A 27,631-nucleotide genomic window follows, 5' to 3' on the forward strand; every position below is an offset into this window, starting at 1 on the left:
CATTGCTGTCGAGTATGCTTGGGCCCTTCACGCAGCCGCTCGCGGCTTCCCTCAGACGTGTGATGGGAGCAGCTGCCAGGAGGGGATCAGGGCGGAATGGCAATCAGCAACAAAACGATAGGCTGTGTCTTCACTGCGCAGTTAGCCCAGGGGATCAGCCCCCTGGTCTGAGCACATGGCTTAGCCTAGCCCTGGGGTGAGCAGCCCCCAGTGAAGTCTCACCTGCGTTTCTGTGCCCTCCTGGTTTCTGCATTAACCCCCAGGAGACTCAGGGGGGGCACGTTCCTTGGCTCTTTGAGCTGAGATGCTCCGAGTCTTTCCCAGTCCACTGTGTGACTTGCAGGAGAACTGGTCTGTTCTCGGGGGCCATTGTGGGAAGGCACTGGAGGACTCTCCGCACTGGAATGGCTTAACCTGTGTCCTCACTGCAGACTGGGCGCATTCCGGCATGAGTGAAAGCAGAGCCTGGGCTACCCCCAGGCTATGCTTGCTCACTGGGGCTGAGAGCACCTCCAACCCGAGCAGTGCTCAGTGTGCCAGGAGGCTGAGGGGGGCTTCTTTGATCAGCTGCTTTCCCCAGCGCCCTGCCACCTGGGGCAGAGAAATCAGAGATGCATCAGAAAGCAGGCAGAGTGCTTTCCCCTTTCCCTCCGGAGCTGACAGCTTTCTCGCTGGGGGGCTCAAAACTGATGGCGGGCAGAACAGACATGGGGATAGATCTGATGGGAGGTCTCGGGGCACAGCATTAATTTGGGGGGGTTGAGTTTTAAGCAAGAGGATGGTCACATCTGGGGCTGGTGATAGACCCCCTCTCTCATCCCCCACAGACAGTTTTCTCAGACCACTGTAAGCACCGAATCCCAGGCCAGGGGTTTTTGTGTATGGAAGAGGAGGGGAACGGTTGGGCTAAAACCCGGGTCAGAGGCCAGGTTAATGGTGTAGTGAAGACACACCAAGAGAGGCAAAAACAAAAAACCTCAAACCGCTTGCAGAGATCGGTGGGTTAAACTTGGTTGCATTTTAGCCAGGATATGAGAAAACATCTACTCCTGCTGTAACCTTTAGTTAGTGGGGTTAGTTACTATATTAATTATTGCTAGAGGTGTGTCTAAGCCACGCAGTTCAGAGCTGGATTTTGAGCACCCTAAGCTCAGGGTTGGTCAGATGTCTGTCCATTATAGAAAAAGGAAGGACTGCACAGTGGTTAGGACACTAGATGTAGGACTTGGGAGCCTGGGTTCAATTCCCTGCTCAGCCAGAGACTTCCAGTGTGACCTTGGGTAAGTCAATCGCTCAGTGCCTCAGTTTCCCATCTGTGCAATGGGGATAATACCCCAGCCCAGCCTCACAGGGGCGTTGAGGATAAAAGAATCAGAGTGTGAAGTGCTCTGAGACCACAGTGAGAAGGGTCAATCGTGAAAGTTACGGGGGGGAGGGAAAAGGGTTTTCCCTCTCAACCCACCCTGTCCCCAAAGCTCTGGGATTTTAGATGGGCCCCATCTCGACCTCTCTCTTTTTCTGATTATGAGCTAGTTACAGTGATTGCTGTATTCTGGATTTCTCTATTTGTGACAACCTCAGAATCTGATGGAGACATCCTTCAGCTTGCCCCAGGTGGAGTGCTGTGGCTCTTTGCCCCATGCCCACATCTTGGGAAGGAGACGGGGAAGCTGCGACAAATGTGGGGGTGCTCTTTGTTAATGATTGATACTGGTCTCTGAATCTGGCACTAGCCTGGTGCGTCTGTCCGGAGGGTTCTGATTAAACGCTTCTGTCTAGGGTGCTCCAGGCAAGGAGGCCACTTCTACGAAAGGGTCAGTAGGAGACCAGAGCCAGTGGCCTTAATAGCCCTGGGCCAGTCTCCTGGGCAGCCCCCAACCTGGCTTGATAGGGTGGGTCAGGACCCACATACATTTGGGAGAACCTAGGGGACAAGGGGAGAGAGAGTAAGGTTGATGGGCTGGAAGGAGAACAGCAGGGGCCTACAGCCAGTTGGGGTGGTCCCAGGATGACCCAGGCTGCAGTGTTTAAAGCACCGCCTGGGAGAAAACCCCCCTGAATGGCTGCTTTCCTCCCTTGCCCGCCTCCTGGGGATGAGCAGCCAAGCAGGGCTGCTGCAGGAAACAAGCAGAGGGAGAGGAGGAAACGGGAGGAGGCCAGCAGCTCAGGGTGGTTCCAGTGCCCTCCTGTGAGCAACCACATCACTCCCCTGTGCTTCCCAGCAATGGCTGGCAGGAGGAGAGGGGACCCCGCTGCCATCCCCAGGCCTTGGAGAGGGGCGTGAAGAACCCCAGGAGGAGCAGAAGTGGGGCTATGGGGTTAGAATTGATGGGGGGACAGGGTAGACTTGAGGGTTGGGTGCAGAATTAACCGGGCCAGGGGACAGGCAGACATGGGAGTGCTGATTTCTTTCCGGCCCCTTTAAGCACTGCTGGGCTGGCTAGGAGAACGTGAGTTGGTTTGGTTCTGTCTGTTAGATAGGGCGAAATAAACACAGGGGGTGGGGGGAATAGCTCAGTGGTTTGAGCATTGGCTTGCTAAACCCAGGGTTGTGAGTTCAATCCTTGAGGGGGCCATTTAGGGATCTGGAGCAAAAATTGGGGATTGGTCCTGCTTTGAGCAGGGGGTTGGACTAGATGATTTCCTGAGGTCCCTTCCAACCCTGAGATTCTATGTTTTCAAAACCCTTTTTTCGCTGATGCTTTGTTCCAGCCACTCAATAAAAACACTTTGTTGCAAGGAGGCGGATGGTCGCTATATTGGGGGCCCCAGGTCCCCGAAGGGAGGAAACACAGGGACCAAAACCCAGCTGGACCTGCAGGGGGATAAGTGGTTGGTACACAGGGCAGTGTGCCAGGGTCCTGGTCTGAGAGTGGAAAATTTGGGGTGAATCTCATGAGACAGGGTCAGGCAAGAGGCTGATCCGTGGAGAGGAGGCTCTCAGAGAGACCAAACAAGGGACACGGGTGCTGCTTGTCTCGTACCCGTGAGGCTCTCGTTGGTTCCCGTTGACATTCAACATCTCATTTCAAATGGGACAGCCTCTTGGCCTGCACAGAGGAGAAATGAAGCCCCCACTCGGCTATCGCTGATGGGGCGAAGGTTCAGTGCCGGGGTGAAGTCCAGGGTTTAGGATGCCCAGCCCTGGATTTTTATGCTCTCCTGTTTCAGAGCTGGTCTCTAGCTGACTGCACGCTGCAGGCGGCTAAGTAGCACCCGCCTTCGCCTGTCCTTTCCTGCTCGCGCGCCCGAGCCCAGCGCATCGGCAGGCGTGAAGGCTGGGAGACGGTCCCGCTATGATTTGGGCAGATCTGTGGCTGCTCTTGCCTGAGGGCGAGGTTGATCCTCGCGCCATGGCAGCCCTGCTCTGCGGCTCAGCTGCAGCCGTCCTGGCGCTGAGATGGGTGAGGCAGAGGCGGATCCAGGAGAAGATGGAACAGGCAAGGAGGACGCGGGATCTCGGTCTAGAACGAATGGAAAAGGTGGCTCAGCGGTTTAAACAGCAGGTAACTTTCACTTTCTGGCCAGGGGCGGATTTGGGTCACCTTAAGCAAGTGGGTGGAGATTGTTTAGGGAATGAACAATCATTTGGGGGCACGGTCATGCCGAGCAGCAGCCCACCTTGAGGGGGAGCTCCCTTCCATATACAGGTTTCAGAGTAACAGCCGTGTTAGTCTGTATTCGCAAAAAGAAAAGGAGGACTTGTGGCACCTTAGAGACTAACATATTTATTTGAGCATGAGCTTTCGATGCATCCGATGAAGTGAGCTGTAGCTCACGAAAGCTTATGCTCAAATAAATTGGTTAGTCTCTAAGGTGCCACAAGTCCTCCTTTTCTTCTTCCATATACAGTGACATACCCCCTTTATCAGGTTCAGCCTGCTGCACCCCTATTCTCCATGGCCTCAGCCCCACTCCCTTTGGAGAGCCGTGGGCCCTCAGTGCAAGGCCCAAGTAAAGGGACTTTATTTCTGCTTAACTCTTGCATACGAATGAGCAGAAGGGTATTTTGGCACACTCTGCTGCAGGGTGTATCTACTCGCTCTTAGATTGTAAGGTCCTTGGAGCAGAGATTGTATAAACTGACAATTATAGCCAATTGCAAATTGGGGGCAGAAGAATGCAAACGTTTCAGATTCTTTTTCCATCTAAATGTTACCTTTTGAAAATGCTGACTGGGTCTCAGCTGAAAAATCAAGGCACTAACTAGGCAAGGAAAAGGCTGTACAGTAAGTAATGCAAGTGTGTCACACAACTCAAACCACTGAGGCTGCTGCAGCTCCTTGGACAAAGAGGAAATTAGTGGGTTTTCTGCATGAGAAGGCTCTGTATTATTAACAGGATCTTGCGTGCCCATGCATTCCCTCCTCCTGCACGGTCTGTTGCATTGCAAGGCTACCTCTTTAAAGTGAATATCTTGACAAAGCCCTAGCTGGGATGATCTGGGGGTTGGTCCTGCTTTGAGCAGGGGGTTGGACTAGATACCTCCTGAGGTCCCTGCCCACTCTGAGATTCTATGATGATTCTGAAAAAAGAAAAGGAGGACTTGTGGCACCTTAGAGACCAACAAGTTTATGTGAGCATAAGCTTTTGTGAGCTACAGATGAATGCATCCAATGAAGTGAGCTGTAGCTCACGAAAGCTTATGCTCACATAAATTTGTTACTCTCTAAGGTGCCACAAGTCCTCCTTTTCTTTTTGCGGATACAGACTAACACGGCTGCTGCTCTGAAACCTATGATGATTCTATGATCTTAAAAAATCCCCTGTGAGAGGTGTTTAGTAGAGCTAGGCAGAAATCATCCAGCAAAGTTATTGCTGATCAAAAATGGCAAAACAATTTCACAGGGAAACTGCTGCAAAATTGCCTTTTACAAGACTCAGACTGGAACTATTTTCTGGCCTGTTTCCTGCAAAATGTATCGTGATTCTTCTGTTCTTACTAGAAGTTTTTATCTGCATCACTTTGTAAATCAGTGTCAGAATTTGTAAAATAAAATTTCTGCAACTATTTCCCACTCCCCTACTTTGCCCAGACCCAGCTAACTCGTTTATATTGCTAACTTATTTTGGCAGACAACCTGCTTGAGTGCTCTCGCTGAAATCAAACAATGTTTTTATTTTTCAATAAGTCTCTGCTTTGTCCCATAATTTAACCAGAAGATAAGCCCCAGTGCTGTAAGGAGCTTCACCCGGGCGGACTCGCATAGAGTCCAGGAGAATGGATTCTATCATGTTGGCAGGGGATATATCTATCGAGGAGGAGGAGCGTGAATAAATCATCACCAAGAGGTTTTTAATACTCCTGGGTGGTGTTTATAAGCTCACCCAGGGAGCCAAGCTCATCCCTGCTGTAACTCTGCAGGCTCCCGTCGAGTTACTCCCTGAGTGTAATTGATCCACTGTTTGTAATGTCTTTTCTGTAAACCTTCCCTGTGTAACAATGCATCTACACCTGGCAGAACCCAAGGATACAGGCTGGTCACATCCTCTCCCTGCCGCTTGTGGAGCTGGCTGAGAAACTGAAGGAAGGTTCCCTCTCTCCAGAGAGCGTCCTCTACACGTACATAGAGCAGGTGACTACAACAAGGTGTACTGGCCCTATAAAGTTAGGAGGGGAAGCCTTTATGTTACTGCTGAGCAAGCTGGGTGAGAGAGGGGAATTACCACAGCGATGCTCAGATATTCCGGTAATGGGGGGCAAGTATGAAGCCCTAGGAAACTGCATGCAGTGCGCTGGAATATTTAGCAGTGGAGAACGGGTACTGCACATGTCCTCTGAGGTGGGGTGTTTGCAGAGGTAGAAGAGCGAGCCCTAAATGTAACGTCGTCAGTAGACCTGCTCAGGAATTTTTCAGTGAAAGGTTTTTTTAATCAGAAAATGCAGATTTGTGGAAACAGAAACTTTTGGTGGGAAAGGCTTGGTTCTGATGAATTTTATTGGCTTGAACATAGTTGATTTTTTTTTAAATTGGCCACATGATGTTTCAATAATTTCTAAATGAAAAATTCTGGTTTCCCCGTTTTGAGATGGCCTTTTTGTTTCAAAATTTAAGCTAATTGCAGTTTAAAAAATTAAGAAAGGTTGAAATCTAAATGAAATGTTGCAATTGACCCAAATCACTTTTTTTGCTTCGGATTTTCAGTTCATGAAAATTTCAACTTTGTTCCATTTAGGATGAGAAAAAAATTTATGGGACAGGAAAATCATTCCCCACCCACCCACTAGTCATTGGAAGTGGGGATAAAACCCAGGACCTCTGGATCTAAAAGTGTGAGCCACTGTGCGTGAACTGAAACCTCTTTTAGCTCCTGTTACCCAAGCCTGTAGAAGACTCATCATTTATGTATGGCCCAGCCACTAGAAGGTGACAGAGCACCACACAAGTATGAGCTATGTTCTCCAGGTGCATTCTGGGAAGTTGGGTATCTTGGCGGGCGGGGAGGGAGATTGGTAACGAGAGATGTAGTCTGGCACCTCTAGCTCACCAATTGGAATTTGGCCCAGAGTCAGAGACTCAGTATTGCCAAGTCACGAGTCAAGTGCTAAAAATCAAGAGATTGGCTGGCTTAAAAATCCTAAGAATTAAATAAACATTGGGGTTCATTTTATTTGCCTTCTGGTATCTGAGCCCTTCGGACTGACATGCTCAAGCTTTTCTCCGCAACCACCAGGTATTATTTTTTTTAAATGAAAGCTGAGAGTCTCAAGTCATCACATGACTCCAGGAGCTGGGACTTTAAAAGAAACCAAGCTGTATGTTGCAAGAGTTGGCAACATTGGAGACCAGAAGTCATCAAAATCTTAATAGCTGTTCGGTGGCCTATGTCAGATGAATAGGACAAGTGCTCAGAGCACAAAACTGTCCTAACAACTGATCACAATGAACATACTTCTTAGCAGTCTCTATAGAAAGGCCAGGGACTGAATCTAAAGTCTGAAAAATAGAGCTCCAAAGGTTTGGCAAGGTCCCTCTTTTCAACCTCAAATATACTGTCCTTATTAATTGTTATACCCCCTTCCCTTCTCGTTGTGTTTGCCCTGCTGCTGTTCTCCGTGTCCATGGAAAGGCCTTGGAGGTGACCCGGGAGGTGAACTGTGTGACAGATTTTATGCAAGGCTGTGAGGAGCAACTGCGGGAAGTGCAAAGGCAGAAGGAGAGAGGGTTACTGTATGGAGTTCCTGTCAGCATCAAGGATCACATTGGCTGCAAGGTGGGCACGGTATTCCTATAAACTGCTGGTCTGTTGACTACCTTGTACCGTTCTAAGTAATCAGGGGTGTTCGTAAAAACTGGGGAGTTTAGACTTTTGAAAGGGGGGTTTTATCTCAAACAAGTCACCCTAAAAATTTCAGACGAAAGACCACTCATAAGCAGTTGACTCACATGATTAATTCAAAAAAATTAATCACAATTAAAAAAATGAATTGTGATTAATCACACTGTTAAACAGTAGAATACCAATTTGAAATGTATTAAATATTTTTGGATGTTTTCTACATTTTCAAATATATCAATTTCAATTACAACACAGAATACAAAATGTACAGTGCTCATTTTATATTATTTTTGATTACAAAGATTTGCATGGTAAAAATGATAAAAGAAACAGTATATTTTTCAATTCACCTCATACAAGTACTGTAGTGCAATCTCTTTATCATGAAAGTGCAACTTACAAATGTAGGGTTTTTTTGCTATGTAACTACTCAAAAACAAAACAATGTAAAACTTTAGAGCATACAAGTCCCCTCAGTCCTACTTCTTGTTCAGCCAATCACTAAGAGAAACAAGTTTGTTTACGTTTATGGGAGATAATGCTGCCCACTTCTTAATTACAATGTCACCTGAAAGGCGTTCGCATGGCACTGTTGTAGCTGACGTCACAAGATATTTATGTGCCAGGTGTGCTAAAGATTCATATGCCTCTTCATGCTTTGGCCATCATTCCAGAGGACATGCTAATGACGCTCGTTAAAAAAAAATGTGTTAATTAAATTTGTGACTCAACTCCTTGGGGGAGAACTGTATGTCTCCTGCTCTGTTTTACCCGAATTCTGCCATATATTTCATGTTATAGTACCTTAGAGACTAACCAAATTATTTGAGCATAAGCTTTCGTGAGCTACAGCTCACTTCATCGGATGGACAGTGCCATGTAAATGCCTATTCTGACTTTCAGGTGACACTCTGAACAAGAAGTGGGCAGCATTATCTTCTGCAAATGTAAAGAAACTTGTTTGTCTTAGCGATTGGCTGAACAAGAAATAGGACTGAGTGGACTTGTAGGCTCTAAAGTTTTATATTGTTTTATTTTTGAATGCAGTTATTTTTTGTGTGCATAATTCTACATTTGTAAGTTCAACTTTCAACTTTCATGATAGAGTTTGCACTACACTACTTGTATTAGGTGAATTGAAAAATACTATTTCTTTTTTACAGTGCAACTATTTGTAATCAAAAATAAATATAAAGTGAGCACTGTACACTTTGTGTTCTGTGTCATAATTGAAATCAATATATTTGAAAATGTAGAAAACAGCTACAATAATTAAATAAATGGTATTCTCTTATTGTTTAACAGCACGATTAATTGCGATACATTTTTAATCGCTCGACAGCCCTACTAATAAGCTTTCTAATGGATGGCCTCAACCTTTGAACAGCTTTCGATGAGACTCTTTAATCACAGACTCCGGAATATCACCCACCTCTTGGTGCTGTGAAAATTGGCCAAATCCTTAGCTCATGTAAATCAGGCAGTTCCAATGAACTGGGAGCTTTGCATCAACTGCAGATCTGGTCCTTCATGTCTATCCCTTTCCGAAGGAAGGGAAGTTTAACTTAAATGCTCGATTGATCCCATGTTGCCTAATTTATAGCATCAAAGAGATGGGCTGGTTGTATGGGACCTGTGGACATACCTTGCTTTGTAATGCACGCTGCAATAAGACACCTGCGGCTGGCCCAGGTCAGCTGGCTTGGTTCACAGGGCTCAGGCTGTGGGGCTATAAAATTGCACTGTAGGCATCTGGGCATGGGCTGGAGCCTGGACACTGTAGCCTCTCCCCTTGTAGATGTCTCCACTGTAAGTTTATAGCCCTGCAGTCCAAGCCCTGTGCATGGGAATCACCTCACATGGGCCAGCTGTGGGTGTGTTATTGTAGTGTAGACATACCCTCTGAGACACGGATATAATTGGTGGTTCCTCGCTGCCTTGAGCATATTGTGGAGACCTCATCATCCAGCTAACAGCACAGAAGCCAGCCACACTCTGGCCTGGTCATTATTGGAGAAGAGAACATCAGAAAGAAATGGAAACTCCTGAGGACAGTGTGTTATCCTGGGACTGGGGAGTCCCAAGCCAGGGAGAAGAATCAAGGCTGGATGAAGAACCCTGGGGGTGGACAGTATCATGGTGTGGGTGCCACAGTACTCAAAGAAGGTCTTCGATGCTGTGTACATGCAGGCATAATAACAGAATCGAAATATGGTCAGGTTCCAAGAAGAGGCTAAAATCTGGACAAATGACACACGGTGAAAATGTGTATGACGCTTGAAAGCTCATGAAAATCATCTTGAAGACTGTAAAGCTGCAGAGGCCATGTACTGACTGACCATGTAGCAAGAAGAGGGATGGAGGATGAGCTAGACTTATAGTGAAAAGTTTGAGCAGTAGGCCACAGGTGCAACAATATACGCCCCCAGGGAGGAAGGTGGGAATGTTATCTGGTTACCTTTGCAGGTCCATTTTGGTCAGTTCTGATGACGTTTGGTGGCCGAGTGGGGAGACCATCTGCCTCCAGTTGCCACAAAGCAGCTTCTCCTTGTGACAAAGAGCCTCCAAATTAGAGTGGGGGGTCTTCTATTTTCTTTTTACCAATAGAGCTGCCATGTCTCGAGCCTGGGGAGAAAATCTACCAGCTTCCAACTGTGTCAGCCCAGCATGTCTAATGAGCTTTATTTCCCACTCCCCAAAAGGGTCACGTCTCCACCGGTGGCTTGGTGCAGTTTCTCGGCAGAGTGGAGGAAGAGGACAGCGTGATAGTCCAGGTTTTGAAGAGGCAGGGGGCGATTCCATTTGTGAAAACCAACGTCCCGCAGAGCATGATAAAGTAATAGCTTGTTCTCTTTAGTACAGCTGTCCCAGGCCTCCTTCTGTCATCTCACGAAAGACATCATGCAAGTGAGGCATTGGCTTTGCTTTCTTCTCCCTTTCAGCACTTCTCCTGCAGAATCCATTCCTCCCACCTCCAGCGCAGGAGAAAAGTTACCTGCCCTCCTGTTTCTTATCACCATCCCACCCTTCGCTCCCCTCCAATCCAACGTCATCCGTAAACCCTTCCCATGCTGATCTCCCGCACTGGCCCATTTCCACACCCTGAACTCTCGCTGTGTGTGCAGAGAGAGAAATAATTAACAACAGACCTGCTGCTTTCCATCTTGCTCAGCTACGACTGCAGCAACTTGATCTTCGGCCAGACAGTGAATCCGCTGAACCACAAGAAAAGTCCCGGCGGCTCCTCTGGAGGGGAGGGGGCGCTGATCGCCGGAGGAGGATCCATCCTGGGCTTTGGGACAGATGTCGCTGGAAGCATCCGCCTGCCATCCAGCTTCTGCGGGTTGTGCGGACTCAAGCCGACGGGATTCAGGCTGAGGTATGCGCTGAAGTAGAGAATGACCACATGACCACAAGTGAAATCTGTTTTACTAGTCAATGGAGCAAGGCATCAGATATCCCCAAGCCATGGTTGTGCCCTGCATAACCCTTGTATTATGGCTGCTTCCCTGCCTAGGACATTTCTAAAACGCCCAGAGGCAACAAGCACTAATGCCTAGGTGCTAACTTGGGTATAATTGCTTCAGGGGAGTTGCTCCATTCATGGCCGCAGGGGCTGCTAGAAATTGATTTTGGACCTCCTTGTCTCTGGTCCTGGACAGTATTTTGTATTTCCTGATTTTTAAAGGGTTAAGTTTAGCCAGCCTTCACGTTCCGTAAGGGTACAAGGCACCACTGAGCAACTGTAACTCTTTGTTCGCTAAATTTTGGGGCATTTAATAGAGACAAGAATTCACCTGCCCTTTTCAAAGGGTGTGGACTATCCTTTTTAGCGGAAGTTAGATTATATCCACGTGGGAAGATATATGACAATTTATCCTGTACCTATCTTTGGATCCACTTACTCAGCTCTGTCCTCCCACGTTGCTCCTGCTTTAATGAGACCCTTTGCTATAGACCAGATATAGTGCAATGCATGTTGGTAATGCACGTATCAAGTAGTGTTACCCGGGGTTCTTTCAACCCAAGCCTCTTGGTAACTTTTACTCTGTGCGAGGTGGTGTCAGGAAATAAATCAGGGGAGACACGGCCGTCCGACCAATCAATGGCTGGCACAAACAGGACAACACGAGTGCTTTCACTTAAAGCTAAACTTGACTTCGTCTCAAGCACTTACACATGTCTGCAACAGGTTAGTAAAACAGCCCCAACCCTCGATGATTACCGAAGCTGAGTGTGGCTCTCGAATGGCACAGCAGCAGCCCATCTGCCAGTGGGGAACACAACATGCATCCAGAGGGAGAGACCAGTCCAGACTTGAAGAGTCCCCCCCACCTCAAACTTTTTCCCCTTATTTCTAATACAGTGACATGTCCCTTAAAGAAAACTTTGTTAAGCAAGCAGTTTCAATGGTCCAGCAAGAGGTTTCCTTCTGATTATTGATTAACCAGGTGTGGGGTTTTCCCAGAGTCTGCAGCCTTGAGGCCCTAATAGACATTCCTGGGGCACATCCTGCTCTTCTAAAATGCATGTATCAGCAACTTCAACACAATTCTTATCAGGAAGGACACGGGGTCAAGCTGCCCTTTCGGTGGCACCCAAAACCCCCTCCCCCCGCCGTGGTTACGCTGAGGCTGCTGCATGGCCACTTTACGGCCTGCGGACTTGGCTGCTTTTAGCAGTAACCAACAGCGGTTTCAGGCACTTGACTGGTTTGCCAAAATCACCCTGTACGGTAGCATCGGTAGTCTGTTTCGGAAGCAAGTGCAGTATTTGCAGTTCAGCCAGAGCGATTCCTTCCAAATACCGTTAACTGTTGCTAATTTGTTTCTCCCATTTTATATATTTCATAGCATCCAAGGTCTCACCAGTCCTATAGCCGGCATGAAATCAGGTGAGTCCGTCCTAGTTACCTGGAGGATAACGTATGGATGCTAGTTGAAGACATGGTTAGTTGATGACAAGTTCTGAGCAGGGAAAATTGGAAGAGGTGGTTAGCCAGATCCTGGCCCCTGCTACAGCCCCTTTGTGCTGTCACTTTCCATTTTTATTATGGTGAGTAGGTATTTTAAGAAATACAACACTGTCCCTTTAAATTTCACACTGCCATAGCACTTCATGCTGTATAGAAGAGGATCTTGATTATTTTGATGACTAAGCAGAAGATTGTCTGCTACATCCAGCTGTCTCTGGGTGCAGCGCAGAGGGGTGTGTTGGGGAGCTGGGCAATGGCACCCTGATTCTCTGCCTGGCCTGGCCCCAGATACAGGTTAGAGCAGCCTGGGGGCTGCCCTAACCTGCGCCAGCTGGCATGGGGTCCCTAAGACCACTTGGAGATTGCCAGAGCAGGTTGCACTCTGGCCACCCCTCTGGTCTGGGGAATGGCAGGTGGGGAAGGATAGGAACCGGCTTTGCTGGCTCTGGGGTCTCCTCCCTGCTAGGGGTATCCCCAACAGGGAGATTACAGACACTGTCTGCTCCTTTTGCTCTGCCTGATGCAAGGGAAACAGAGTAGGATCGAGGATCTGGCCCCAAGCATTTGACCCACCATGCCCTGTGCTGTTGAACAGCCTCCCACGCGTTAGCCAAGAGGTGGACTATGTAATGGGGCACCTCTGCATTCCATCTTCAGTGATGGGCATCCCTGCATTTGTGGTTGCAGTTACAGGAATGGTTGGGCCAATGGCGAGGGACGTGGAGAGCCTGGCTTTGTGCATGAAAGCGCTCCTGTGTGACGACATGTTCCACCTGGACCCCACCGTGCCACCCCTGCCCTTCGACGAGGAGGTAACAGACTCGGAATGCTCCTCAATGAGGGAGCCTCCGTGAGACATGGCGCCGTGGATTAAAACATCCTAGTCTTTGCAAACCTATGATCTGTATTCTGGAAATAGCCTTGTGGAACCAACTATGGCCAGACCATCTTAGAACATGGTTTACTGTTGGACAGAACCTCAGTTCACCCACAATTGAGCCACCTGGCAGTGGCCACTGTCCAAGACAGGATACTGAGCTAGATGGACCTCGGGTCTGATCCAGTCTGGCAATCCTCCCATTCCTAAGTGAAAGCTCCTCTGCTTCTAGGTGTACTCCAGTTCAGCCCCACTTCGGATTGGATATTACGACGGAGATGGCTATTTCCAGCCTTCGCCCAGCATGAGACGGGCTGTCCAGGAAACCAGAAAGCTTCTCCAGGAGGCAGGGCATACGGTACGTTTCTTGTGTTGAGTGCGGGCCTGAGGGCCAGGGATGGTCAGAGTTCTAATCCCAGCAGTAACATAAAATATGACACACGTATATTTTCCTAGCGCCTAGGAGCCCCAGGCAGAAACCAGGACCCTATACTGTTCGGTGTTCATGCAGCACCTAGCGTAAAACAGTCCCTGACCCAAACAGCGTATCATCTAAATAGACAGGAGAGAGACAGCCTGGAGGAAGGGGTAGAACATGCAAGTTAGAGGGAACAATGGGATGGTGGCAAACATCATGTTAATTCCACCATTTTTTGGGGGGGTGGTGAATTTACTTAGGAGGTGATCAGTTAAATAGAAAGAAGGGAAGGGAGGGAGACAAAGCAGGGAAGAAAAGGGCTAGAGGGCCAGGTGTCTTTGGACAAATCATGTACTTCTCCGCTTCCCCCACCCCTCCATCTGTCAAATGGAGATCATGCTTATTCACTAACCTGTTGTGAAGATTAGAAAGTGAAAAGCTTAATTCAATAGTCTTTGTTCCCAGCCACTGCTCTCTCCCTAGCCTCGCTGGCCCACTGGTCTGACGTTGACATCTTAAAACATCGTCAAGTCAAAATTCTTTCCATACCTCCAACCATGGCTCAGGGCTTCCGAACAGCAGTGGGTGCCAGTTCCCCATAATATTACTTATGGTTGTGTCCCAACGAATAACAAGACATCTGAATCTGTATGGCTCCTGGTCTCTCAGTCCCTTAATTCAGCTCATGTTTGCCACGCAAAAGGGCAACTCTCTTCAGGGGGCATAAGTCAGAGGTCAGGGCAAATTTTCACATCACCAGGGAGACCCAGGTTTATGAGAGTTTGAACCTGGGACAATCAGTACCAAAGCATCTCTACCACTTGAGTAAAGGAGTAATTTCATTAGCTCCCGGAAGTAGTAGGCTGTTATCCATTCTGGACCTGCCACTAGAGGGGGCAATAACACACACTTTGCAGATGTGTTCCAACGTTGGTGTTTAGGGAAAATGCATCTGGACACCTGGGGCTAATCTGAATTTGGAACAAGCTGAGGCCCCTTTTTTGCTTCTCTAGCAAGGTTGCAAGGTTTTCACAAACATATATTTTTGTATAATGTCTTTGCCTCCTCTTGAGCAATGATGGTTTTCACACAGCTCATCCCTTTTACCCCCCCTCGGATTGATTACGTGGTGGACGAGCTTTTCACCAGAGGCCTCTTTTCTGATGGAGCTGCAAATCTGTTGGACAAATTGTAAGTAAATCCCGTCTTCTTTGAACAGGGCTGGTGGCCGATTGCTGTGGCTCTATGTGTTGTGCAGGCAAGGGGGCGTAAGGAGGAACCAGCAGACAGGTTCCTTCTGCAAGGAGGACAGGTTTGGTTAGCCTGAAATTAACATGGAGGATGGGTTATCTCTGCGCGTCCTGTTATCCTGCTGAGACTCTGCTGAGGAATGCTATTAAGAAACTAAGGTTGTGGCTTCCCAGTACATACTAGTTTGGGATAATTTACAGGATGTTAAACAGAGAGCAAGCTCTGTCAGTCCCATTATTCTCACTTCTAGTGGGTGCTGAGTTTCAATTGTCTAGGCTAATCACCCTGCCCGTTATACTTGTATGGCATCATCTGCCACATCACACTAACCTGAATCATATACGTCCACACAATGGGTCCGGTGCTGTAGCATCAAAGCGACATTGAGACCCTTAGGAATTGCATCATTTCTGTGGGGTAGAACTATATTTTCCACTTCTTCATCATTTGCACTGCTGTGGTGGTTCTTGGTCTTCTGTCTCCGTGACTGCTGGCCATTCTGCTCTTGTGGTTCGATGGAGAAGGCTTCATAGAATCATAGAATATCAGGGTTGGAAGGGACCTCAGGAGGTCATCTAGTCCAACCCCCTGCTCAAAGCAGGACCAATCCCCAATTAAATCATCCCAGCCAGGGCTTTGTCAAGCCTGACCTTAAAAACTTCTAAGGAAGGAGATTCTACCACCTCCCTAGGTAACACATTCCAGTGTTTCACCACCCTCCTAGTGAAAAAGTTTTTCCTAATATCCAACCTAAATCTCCCCCACTACAACTTGAGACCATTACTCCTTGTCCTGTCCTCTTCTACCACTGAGAATAGTCTAGAACCATCCTCTCTGGAACCACCTCTCAGGTAGTTGAAAGCAGCTATCAAATCCCCTCTCATTCTTCTCTTCTGCAGACTAAACAATCCCAGTTCCCTCAGCTTCTCCTCATAAGTCATGTGTTCCAGACCCCTAATCATTTTTGTTGCCCTTTGCTGGACTCTCTCCAATTTATCCACATCCTTCTTGTAGTGTGGGGCCCAAAACTGGACACAGTACTCCAGATGAGGCCTCACCAATGTCGAATAGAGAGGGACGATCATGTCCCTCGATCTGCTCGCTATGCCCCTACTTATACATCCCAAAATACCATTGGCCTTCTTGGCAACAAGGGCACACTGCTGACTCATATCCAGCTTCTCGTCCACTGTCACCCCTAGGTCCTTTTCCGCAGAACTGCTGCCTAGCCATTCGGTCCCTAGTCTGTAGCTGTGCATTGGGTTCTTCCGTCCTAAGTGCAGGACCCTGCACTTATCCTTATTGAACCTCATCAGATTTCTTTTGGCCCAATCCTCCAATTTGTCTAGGTCCCTCTGTATCCTATTCCTGTCCTCCAGCGTATCTACCACTCCTCCCAGTTTAGTATCATCCGCAAATTTGCTGAGAGTGCAATCCACACCATCCTCCAGATCATTTATGAAGATATTGAACAAAACTGGCCCCAGGACCGACCCCTGGGGCACTCCACTTGACACCAGCTGCCAACTAGACATGGAGCCATTGATCACTACCCATTGAGCCCGACAATCTAGCCAACTTTCTACCCACCTTATAGTGCATTCATCCAGCCCATACTTCTTTAACTTGATGACAAGAATACTGTGGGAGACCGTGTCAAAAGCTTTGCTAAAGTCAAGAAACAACACATCCACTGCTTTCCCTTCATCCACAGAACCAGTAATCTCATCATAGAAGGCGATTAGATTAGTCAGGCATGACCTTCCCTTGGTGAATCCATGCTGACTGTTCCTGATCACTTTCCTCTCATGTAAGTGCTTCTGGATTGATTCTTTGAGGACCTGCTCCATGATTTTTCCGGGGATTGAGGTGAGGCTGACTGGCCTGTAGTTCCCAGGATCCTCCTTCTTCCCTTTTTTAAAGATTGGCACTACATTAGCCTTTTTCCAGTCATCCGGGACTTCCCCCGTTCGCCACGAGTTTTCAAAGATAATGGCCAATGGCTCTGCAATCACAGCCGCCAATTCCTTCAGCACTCTCGGATGCAACTCGTCCGGCCCCATGGACTTGTGCACGTCCAGCTTTTCTAAATAGTCCCTAACCACCTCTTTCTCCACAGAGGGCTGGCCATCTCTTCCCCATGTTGTGATGCCCAGCGCAGCAGTCTGGGAGCTGACCTTGTTCGTGAAGACAGAGGCAAAAAAAGCATTGAGTACATTAGCTTTTTCCACATCCTCTGTCACTAGGTTGCCTCCCTCATTCAGTAAGGGGCCCACACTTTCCTTGGCTTTCTTCTTGTTGCCAACATACCTGAAGACAGGTTTCAGAGGAACAGCCGTGTTAGTCTGTATTCGCAAAAAGAAAAGGAGTACTTGTGGCACCTTAGAGACTAACCAATTTATTTGAGCATGAGCTTTCGTGATCTGATGAAGTGAGCTGTAGCTCACGAAAGCTCATGCTCAAATAAATTGGTTAGTCTCTAAGGTGCCACAAGTACTCCTTTTCTTTTTGCAACATACCTGAAGAAACCCTTCTTGTTACTCTCGACATCTCTCGCTAGCTGCAGCTCCAGGTGTGATTTGGCCCTCCTGATTTCATTCCTACATGCCCGAGCAATATTTTTATACTCTTCCCTGGTCATATGTCCAACCTTCCACTTCTTGTAAGCTTCTTTTTTATGTTTAAGATCCGCTAGGATTTCACCGTTAAGCCAAGCTGGTCGTCTGCCATATTTACTATTCTTTCAACTCATCGGGATGGTTTGTCCCTGTAACCTCAACAAGGATTCCTTGAAATACAGCCAGCTTCTCAAAGAGAAGAGTCTGAAAGGGATTGAAGCTCATTCTAATCCCTGCTGGTAGGGAATTCCATGGTGGCGGGTCCTTCACTGACTACGTCCAGCCCCAGTGAGTTTCATGCTGGGCTCCATCCACTGTGGCATCCTGCCTGATCACAGCTGACAAGATAGGTTTTCGGAGAGTGATGCAGTCTCTGAGATATCTGGGCCCCACCCTACTTTACACAACAGCATCCGAATTCCAAATCAAAATATGCTGCCAGATGTATACAGTACTCTGCGTCCCAGAGCACCTCCCCAAACCAGCATAATACATGTACAAACAGGGAAAGGTCGGGAAAGAGGGTCTTGTGGCTGAGGTGCTGGAATCGTGAGATGTGAGGTTGATTCCTGGTTCTGGCACAGACTCCTCGTGTGACCCTATGCACGTCGTTTAATCTCCAAATGCTTCGGTTGCTCCAGCTGTAACATGGGGAGAGTAACAACAGGATTGCGTGAGGATACGTTTACTCATGGTGGATGTGCTCAGAACTAGGGTGCTGGGACGTGAACAACAAAACAAAACAAAAAATCCTGCAAAAATGGAAATACAGGAAATGAAGCGTTCGTGTCATGTTGCAGAGAGTTATTCCTGAGCATCTACACTTGCACCCTGAGCAATGATTCCTTTTACGCTCAGGGGTTCAGGACTTGATACCTTGGATTGGTGCCTGTGTGGGTTCTCATTTTACTATCTAAAGATGCTAAAATGCTGGCTGAGAAGCAGCACTCTACAACTGGATTGGCCTGACTGCCTCCTTTCTCCCTTACCTCCCAGCAAAGGGGACATTGTGGATCCAAACCTGAAATCGCAGATCAGCTCTTACTGTCTTCCCACTCTGGTGAAGAGGATTCTAGCCCTCATCTTAAAGCCTGTGGTAAGTCACCTCGATGTGTATCCTCTTCGCAGGCTTATTGCAGTGGGAGATGCTCAAACGTCTACAGGCTGGGAGGGTTCCCACAGATGGAGAAGGAAGACCCTCTACCTTGACACTTTAATTGGTTAGTCTCTAAGGTGCCACAAGTATTCCTTTTCTTTTTCCACTTAGTGTTAGTTTTGGGCCTAGAGCTTCCAAGGTGGTACCTGGGAGTTAGGCCCCTAAATGCTTTTGATGATCCAGGTGTTAGTGCCTAGTAGGCATAAAGGTGAAATTCAATGACATGCAGAGGCCTACATACTACTAGAGACCTCAAAGACAGGTTGAGGTGGGTCTGAAGTGGCATAAGAACCTTTTGCTGGCCTTCTGCACCACTTGGGAATGAGCCCATAGTATGTTCCTCTTCCATGGGTCTATGGCCAATATACCTTGTACAAAAAGAGCTCTTTGAAACCAGCTGTGTTGCCCTTAGCCATACGCCAGCAGAGAAGTGATAATATTTTTGATGCAAGCTGTCTCAGTACAGACCCATTCAGGTAATCTCCCAGAAAGAATTGAGCAAGCACACATGGCTCCCTTTGGATGTGTACTGAATTCCTGATTATTTCCCTCTCCCCCTCCATTGGAAAATGAGATTGCAAACAGGCATCCAACGAGCATCTATACAGCAAGCATTTGTGGTGACGTCCCGGACCCTATTTGCATTGTTCTGCTATTGTGATATAAATCAGTCTGAAGCAACGCTGGAATCTTGGTGTAAAACCAAAGCTATTTATTCCAATTTAATTTGAATAAGAACTTGTATTTAGGACCATTTCCCTTACGACAATAATTGTGTCAAGAATATGGTTCTCCTCCTTCTGACTTAAACCCTAGTGGGTCCAACAGGTGAATCAAAATAAAACTATGCTCTCCTTGCTTCATACTGTATGAAGGCCTTATCACAGAGCAGAACAGGTCATTCAGGACAGTAATAATCACAAACCTTACAGAACTGGCAGTAGGTTACCATTTCTTCTTGCTGATGATCAGATTTAGAGTTTAGCTACAAACAGTTAAATCCCAAAGGTGGGAGCAATCCCCAGCATTTTGCTATGAACTTTTTCTCTAGAAACTCATGGTGGACAATAAAGATCCAGTTCTGGATCCCAATCTTGGATATCCTAAGGCTTTGATGGTGTTTGGATCTGGGATTTTAGTTTGGATCACTCTCTAATAAATATGTATAGTGTTTCATCATTTTAATGATTGTTCATTACAGTATTTCCTTGTACTGTTTTAAGGGCACCATCCTGTGTGTCTGCTTATTCAGAGCTATTTCACTTACACTCAAGTCTTGTCTGAATCAACAACTAGTCCATGACAAACTGGGGGGTGAATCTACCATACACTAAACTGTCCATGTGAATCCTGCTCATGCAGGCTTACAGTTTCTTAGTGTGCTTTGATCTAATACCCATTCACAGTGGGACTAGATGAAAGCACACTAGGGCATTGTTAGTGTGCGTCAGCAGGATCCACACAGACAGTTAGTGCGTGGCAGGGTAGATTCACACCCTATTTTGCTGCAGACTCACTGTTCATGTAGACAAGCCCTTAGTAACGACAATGATGGGTGCAGATTAAAAAACGTAATTGAATCTGGAAGGTACAAAGCCTGGGGAAATGGGTACATGTGACAGGCAAAGCAATGCAGAAGCACGTTTATTTCTGTTTTCTGGTGTTGACGTGTATTTTAGGGCGTCTCATGAACACTTCTGCTTATACTGTTGTTCTGCAAAGGGAAGCTGTTGGGTTTTATCTTGGAGACACTGTTCAAGAAATGAGGGTACCCTCTGAACAGCATATATGTTCACTGTGGCAATTCTGATTGTTCACAAGCTGCTGCGCTATTTCTACTGCTGCAGTGGAAAAGGGTAGAACAGACAGACTTCATTACACAGGCCTGCTTTGGTTGGGCCTCGGCAGCATTTGGTTTTCGTGGAAACCTGAAGCAGATTAGCTGCTTTCTTCTGAACGATGCTGTTTTTGACTTCCCTGCGCTGTGTGACCCACTCATTCCAAATGTTGTTTCTCTCCAAGTATCCACGAATCGCCAGAGATCTGAACGCACTGTGTGGAGTGGGGTAAGTGGCTCTGTCAAAAACTCCTCTGCAACATCAAATTCAGGGATATAGAAAGGGTGCCCTTGTCGTGGTATCAGAAGTGGAAAGGAAGACGATATCTCCCCAGGAAACTATGCATTTTAACACCTTCCTTATAAGAATCAAGGCTGTACAGATAATTTTTATTTATACTGGAGGCCTGATATGACCTCAGGGAATGTAGAGCTCCTTGTTCTTGCTTGGGTTTTGATTTGTGCTCTGTGCTCAGCGTCTTCTGTGCCAGACTAGGCTGCTGTTCTCCTAGCAGGGCAAAACACACATCCGTGGCTACATACCTGGCCCGGGGAATCCCTGCTTTAGCTCACAAAGGTACTTGGATGGCAGTACAAGAGGTATGAATTGTGAATCACAGTAGGACACTGGTCTATACCCACACTGCACTTCCACTTCCAGCTCATAGCTGGTGTCAGAGTTTGAGAAACATACTGAAGAGTTTGTGTGTTGCATGCGAAAGTCTTTTGGGAACATAAATGGACCCAAAGCCCATTGAAGTCAATGGAAAGGGTCCCATTAACCTCAGTGGGCTTTGGATGAGATCCCCCGGATTACAGAATGCTATCCCCACATGTAAAGCCTGAAGCAGCTCCCTTGAAATGAGTTGAGGTCTTTTCCATTTGACCTAATGGAAATTAGATCATGCCATTAAGTCTTTTCACTTTTATTCTGTATGTGTTGAATGGAACTGCCCCAGCTTGTATATCACATAGAAATAGCAAGTAACGTTTCTTTTCCCCGAATCCCATTAATCTAATAATCTCTATCTGTTATCAAATAATCTCTAGCTGTTATCATCCTCAGATCTCAAAGTGCTTTACAAAGGAAAGTGTTATTATCCCCCATTTTACAGTTGGGGAAACTGAGGCAGGGAATTTACAAGAGCCAGGAATAGAACCCAGATCTTCTGAGCCTCAAGAGCCATTAAATCATCCAGTAAATGATGGAAATCCTTACATTTGTATGTGTATATGACTAATGAGGACTACTTATTTTTCAATTTTTTTGTTATTCTTTGAAATACAGTAATTACAAAAGTAGCTGTGATTCCCAGAAAAAAGATAAATAGGTGGGATTTTATACATATGAAATGATGGGGTTTAAATTAGCTGTTACCACTCAAGAAAGAGATCTTGGAGTCATTATGGATAGTTCTCTGAAAACATCCACTCAATGTGTAGCAGCAGTCAAAAAGGTGATCAGAATGGTGGGAATCATTAGAAAAGGGATAGATAAAACAGAAAATATCATAATGCCTCTATATAAATCCATGGTACTTGAATACTGTGTGCAGATGTGGTCACCCCATCTCATAAAAGATATATTGGAATTGGAAAAGGTACAGAAAAGGGCAACAAAAATGATTAGGGGTATGGAACGGCTTCTGTATGAAGAGAGATTAATAAGACTGAGACATTTCACCTTGGAAAAGAGACAACTAAGCGGGGACATGATAGAGGTCTATAAAATCATGACTGGTGTGGAGAAAGTAAATAAGGAAGTGTTATTTACTCCTTCTCATAACACAAGAACAAGGGGTCACCTAATGAACTTAATAGGCAGCACATTTAAAACAAAGAAAAGGAATTATTTCTTCACACAATGCACAGTCAACCTGTGGAACTCAATGCCGATGGGTGTTGTGAAGGCCAAAAGTCTAACTGGGTTCAAAAAAGTATTAGACAAGTTCATGGAGGATCGGTCCATCAATGGCTATTAGCCAGGCTGGGCAGGGACGCAGCCCTATGCTCTGACTGTCCATAGCCTCTAATTGCCAAAAAACTGGGAGTGGACAACAGGGGATGGATCACTCAATAATCGCACTGCTCTGTTCATTCCCTCTGAAGCACATGGCACTGGCCACGGTCAGAGGCAGGATACTGGGCTAGATGGACCTTTGGTCTGACCCAGTGTGGCCGTTCTTTTGATTTCACGACATGTATGTATCTGTGGGAGTATTGACTCACCACAGTCACTCCCCCTTGTGGCTGGGCATGGTAAGGCAGACTTCCTCATCTAACACCCTCCGGGGGATGGTCACCGCAGTCCCATGGTAATCTGCCTCTTCTCGTCGCTTGGCCCTCCAGCCAGGTCGTCTTGTTCCCACCCCTTCCCGGCTCCCTAGAGTCTGTTAACAGATCCAACGGAAATATAAAGACAACTGAGTCTTCAGAACCAACTGGGCTTATCTGGCTGCCCTCTCACTCAGGCCAGCCTCAGCTGCAACCCAGTGACGTCACATCTGTGCTCTGGCTCCTGTATTTCATTCCACTGCACAGTGTATGGCTGGTGCAGTTCTCCCCGTTCCCAAGGTTTCCAGCAGGCTGTCCCTCAGTAACCCCTGGTCTTCCCTTGGGCTTCAGGTTGACCTCAGGAGCAGCCGCTTCCCTGAAAGAGGGAGCTCACTACATCCTCTGCCCTGGGTCTCCTCTCAACAGAATGCAGAAAACTGAAGGAACCTCTGCCCATCCAGGCTTGAGCTGTTAGTCCTGGTGGGTTCTCCCCAGCTCCTTGGTCCTCTTGTGGAACACTGACCCATAGGGCTACTTCCCTGGACCCTTGACCAGCTCCTCTTCTAGAGCTTCCCTGTGGTTCCTGTCCCAGAGTGAGGAGCCTCTAATCCTCTCCCTCCTGGGCTTCTCTGTCCTGTCTTGGGTCTCCTCCTAGCTTTCACTTCCTTCTTTTATAGAGAAGACCCAGCTCCTTCCCAGATGGGTCTGATAACAAATCAAGCCTGACACACCTTCCAGGTGCAATAAAGTGGGCTAATTGAGCGCTGTCTCCAGTTAACCTTTTTGCCCATCCATGTGGGATTACACCCCATCACAGTATCACATATTCTCTGTGTGTGTGAGAGAAACAATGAAGCGAGATGGGAATGGATTTAAGTGAATTCATTGTGGATTTTGTCCATATGGCTGAGTGAAAAGAAACGTGGTGATACCCTTTTAAAATAAATACTGAAAAGCTCTTTAAACGCATTCCTAGCCGTATTTGGCTCATATGTTGTATGATTGCTTGATCTCTATCATTGTCATATATGTGGTCATTTGTGTTCTGTAATAATGACACTCATCATTTTAACGGCATGTTTATCTGCCTTTTATTTATATGATGTACTGACACTGACTAATTAATCCTGTAAATTTTCCAGATCAGCAAAAAACCTTTGGAAGCATCATGTTGCAGTGGCGGTAATATTCTTTTCTCACTAAGACAGATCATCAAGATTTCATATTGATATTTAAATGGTCATTTCAGCTACATAGTCAGTGCAGTACTGAAACTGATCACGTGAAAATAAACCAGACATACTTTGCTTTGAGAAACATGCATTTCTACAATAGGTGATGAGAGTACAGGCAACGCTTGTATGCACAGAGGCTTTTATTCACTCAAGGGAGAGATGATCCTTCAGCCTGCTTTCTCCAAGCAGAAATAGCACAAGAAGAACTTGTAATGGATAATTTCATGTATTTCCTCGTGAAGCATATCCATAGCTTCAAGCACTGGATACCATTATTGCTAGTTAAACCACATGTAGAAGTATCGAGGCTAGAACCCAGAACCTAAGGATTCAAATACACAGATGGTCAGCACTTGACTTAAGGTAGAATCTGCATGAGAGTTTGTGGCCTCTGTTGCACAGCTGGTTGGGAATTTTTGGACTAACTGATTTCCCATTGGAAAATGCCAGTTGAAACTTCTCACAGCAACGTTATTGGTTTCAATGGAACATTCATCAGTTCCAGGATGACTAACCAATAGCCCAGTGGTTAGGTCATTCACCTAAGATGTAGGGTCTCTAGAGTCAAACCTCTGTTGTGCCTAATTTGGAGCAGGGACATGATCCTGGCTCTCTCTCTCATATTAGGCAAGTGCCCTAACTGGCTATTCTGCAGTGTGTGTTGGTGTCTCATTCTTGATTTCTTGTGAAAAAATTCTAAAGATCTCGCTTTCATTCCAGTGCAGAACAAAATTAAATGTGAGAACTTGGAATTTTTTTTTCAAAACAGAATTCTTGGAGGCTTCAACCACTAGTTGAAGATATATTCATGCTTAAGCAAGTCTGATACTCCATCCAGCAAAGGGCAGTCGTGCACACGTAAATCGGTGTATTGGTAGAGGTGGCTGAAATTTTTCAAATAAAATTTTTTTAGTTTGGAAAAACCACCTTTTTTCGAACCGGAAATATTTAGTGAAAAATTATCAACATCACGGACATGTTTTTTTTTGTTCTCAATATTTTTATGACATGGATAGTCAAAAATTTGAGTTTACCAAATCACTTTTCAGGAAACGGCAAATTTCAGCATTTTGAAATACCTATTCAAATAGTTATCAATGTGCTTTGTTGACCAAAAATTTGGTTTTCGGTGAACAAAAGATTTTTGATGAAAATAGATCTCAAAAAATGGGTCTACTTTGAACCCAGTGAATTGGACATTACTTTGCAGTTCTGAAATTTTGGCCAAATTTTCATCTTTTGATCAGCTCTGTATGTTATGCTGTAGTCTTCTAGGAAGCACAAAGATGCGTGAAACAAAACCCGCAACTTTTCAAAGAAAATGCAGATTGGCTACAACTGTAGCTTAGTTACAACTGTAACTCTCTCTCTCTCTTCCTAGGCTTACCGTACAGAATTCATTGCTAAATGGAGGGAGCTGGAGCTGAATGTTATTCTGTGTCCTGCTTTGGGTCCGGCGTTTAACAAGGGCTATCCCGGGAAGCTATTTGGTAATCCCCGGCTATGTCTAACTCTAGCAATTTAGGCTGGTATGGTTGAGGTACTAGCAGAAATGGAAGCAAGTTTTCAAGGTTGAAAAACCTACTCAAAGAGTAGTTATCAATCATAGAGACATAGGGCTGGAAGGGACCTCGAGAAGTCATCCAGTCCAACCCCCTGTGCTGTGCTAGGACCAAGGAAACCTAGACCATCCCAACGGGCGTTTGTCCAACTTGTTTTCAATGATGGGAACTCCATGGCCTTCCTTGGAAGCCTGTTCCAGAGCTTAACTACCCTGAGAGTGAGAGAGTTTCCCCTAAGATCTAGCCTAAACCTCCCTTGCTGCTGTTTACGCCCATTACTTCTTATCCTACCTTCAGTGGACATGGAGCACAATTAATCACAATTCTCTTTATAACAGCCCTTAACATATTTGAAGACTGTTACCAGTCACCCCTCAGTCTTTTCTTCTCAAGACTAAACGTGCCCAGTGTTTTCAACCTCATAGCTCAGGTTTTCTAACCCTTTAATAATTTTTGTTGCTCTCCTCTGGACCCTTTCCAGTTTATCCACATCCTTCCTAAATTGTGGTGCCCGGTATTACTCCAGCTGGGGCCTCACCAGTGCCGAGTAGAATGGGATCGTTAACGCCTGTGTCTCACATACAACACTCTCGTTAATACACCCCAGAATCACACTGGCCTCAGCCCAAGGCTGGGAGACTTCTGACTGCCACCGTCTTATAGAAATGTCCTGGGAAAGGTAATTGTCCAACGTCTCAACAGGGAGCCTTTCATGGCCGCCGATCATTCATCACGAGTGAAGATTGCACCACCTGGCAAATCCTCCGAGCGTTCTATTCCTTGGAGTAAGGACTTTGCCCAGAGCTGGGGTTCAAGATGCCAAGCGCGGCTCGACAGAATTGGAAACCTGATGATCAGTGCTCTTTCTGTTGTCTCTTCCCAGCTGCTAGTTCCTATACAAATTTATACAACGTCTTGAACTTCCCCGCTGGGGTTCTGCCGGTCACCGTCGTCACGGAGGCTGACGAAGAAGAGCTGAAGAATTACAGAGGGCACTACAGTGACCCCTGGGATAAGAGACTGAGAGAGGTTAGCTGACATTACAGAGGACAATTTCCTGATCAATACGAAGGGAAGCCTACCCTGCCAATCTGATTTCCCTCTGAGTGGTCGAATGGGGGAAATTTCTCATACTCCTTAGTGACGAGGCTGCATTACGGGACAGGCTGAGGCAGAGGGCTGGGGAAGGGATGGGAGACAGATGAGGTAACTTTGTTAACAGTGAACACACAGGAAAGCAGAACTCCATTGATTTCAGTGTCGCTCCACTGATTTCCACCAGCTGAGGATCTGGCACCCTGTATCTCTATGCCTGTCTGCTAGCAGTGCCCTTGACTTCAGGAGGACTGCTCTAGATAGGCCACTCGTGGGAGGGACTAAAGGGGGGCACGTGACCACCCCACATCCTCTCCCCATCCCACCTGGGGTTCTGCCCTCCCGCTGCGCTGGCTCCCCCTGGCATATTCGGCTGCTCTTCCTTGCAGCCAGGCCCCAGAGCCACTCCCGAATGCTGCCCAGAACACTGGGCAGCGTCCCGGGCAGCATGGCTAGAAGAGGAGAGGCTCTGGCCCCGCCTCTTCCTCTCCCTGCCTGGTCCGGCGGGGGCACTTGACCCTGGGGAGGGTCACGTGACCCTTGGTGCCCCTCCCACCAGTTGGTAGGTGCTTCTGCCTGAGCCGTCGGTGCCCACGTGCCCTGGGTGACATTAGGGCGCTTGTCTCCTCTGCAGGCCGTGGAAGGAGCCGTGGGGCTGCCTGTTGCCGTTCAGTGCGTGGCTCTGCCGTGGCAGGAGGAGCTGTGTCTGCGGTTCATGAAGGAGGTGGAGACGCTCGCCCGCAAGAGGAAGAGGAACGTGGGACCCACTGATGATGATGAAGACGACGATGACGCTGATGATTTGGACTTATAAACCCAATCACTTTCCTACTAAGACATGAAATAATGTGAGGACACCCCTGTGAATCGGACAGTTTCTCTTAGTGATCAATAAACCTCTTCAAAAGCCCCTTCTCCTCGTTAACAATTCACTAAAAGCCTGACTCTGTGCAATCAGTGCTCCATTTGCCTGGGTTCAATTTTTAACCAAAGGGTGGGAGAAGAGCAAAAAAGGATCAAAATCTCACTGAAGGATCAGTGAGCAGCAGGAA

General features: G+C 46.9%; 1 protein-coding gene across 1 annotated transcript; it reads left to right on the forward strand.

The window, feature by feature from the left end:
- Positions 1 to 420: 420 nt before the first annotated feature.
- LOC140916327 (vitamin D3 hydroxylase-associated protein) lies at positions 421 to 27,604 on the forward strand. The gene is made up of 16 exons (XM_073357822.2): positions 421 to 1,280; positions 3,172 to 3,506; positions 5,463 to 5,576; positions 7,072 to 7,215; positions 9,984 to 10,117; positions 10,454 to 10,660; positions 12,135 to 12,175; positions 12,944 to 13,068; positions 13,366 to 13,491; positions 14,645 to 14,742; positions 18,417 to 18,516; positions 20,599 to 20,642; positions 23,830 to 23,869; positions 25,304 to 25,412; positions 26,368 to 26,513; positions 27,214 to 27,604. The coding sequence occupies exons 2-16, from the start codon at positions 3,297 to 3,299 to the stop codon at positions 27,391 to 27,393; spliced, it is 1,818 nt and encodes a 605-aa protein (XP_073213923.2). The 5' UTR covers positions 421 to 1,280; positions 3,172 to 3,296; the 3' UTR covers positions 27,394 to 27,604.
- Positions 27,605 to 27,631: the final 27 nt, after the last annotated feature.

The sequence above is a fragment of the Lepidochelys kempii genome, chromosome 8, assembly GCF_965140285.1.
Source record: "Lepidochelys kempii isolate rLepKem1 chromosome 8, rLepKem1.hap1, whole genome shotgun sequence".
NCBI lineage: Eukaryota > Metazoa > Chordata > Testudines > Cheloniidae > Lepidochelys > Lepidochelys kempii.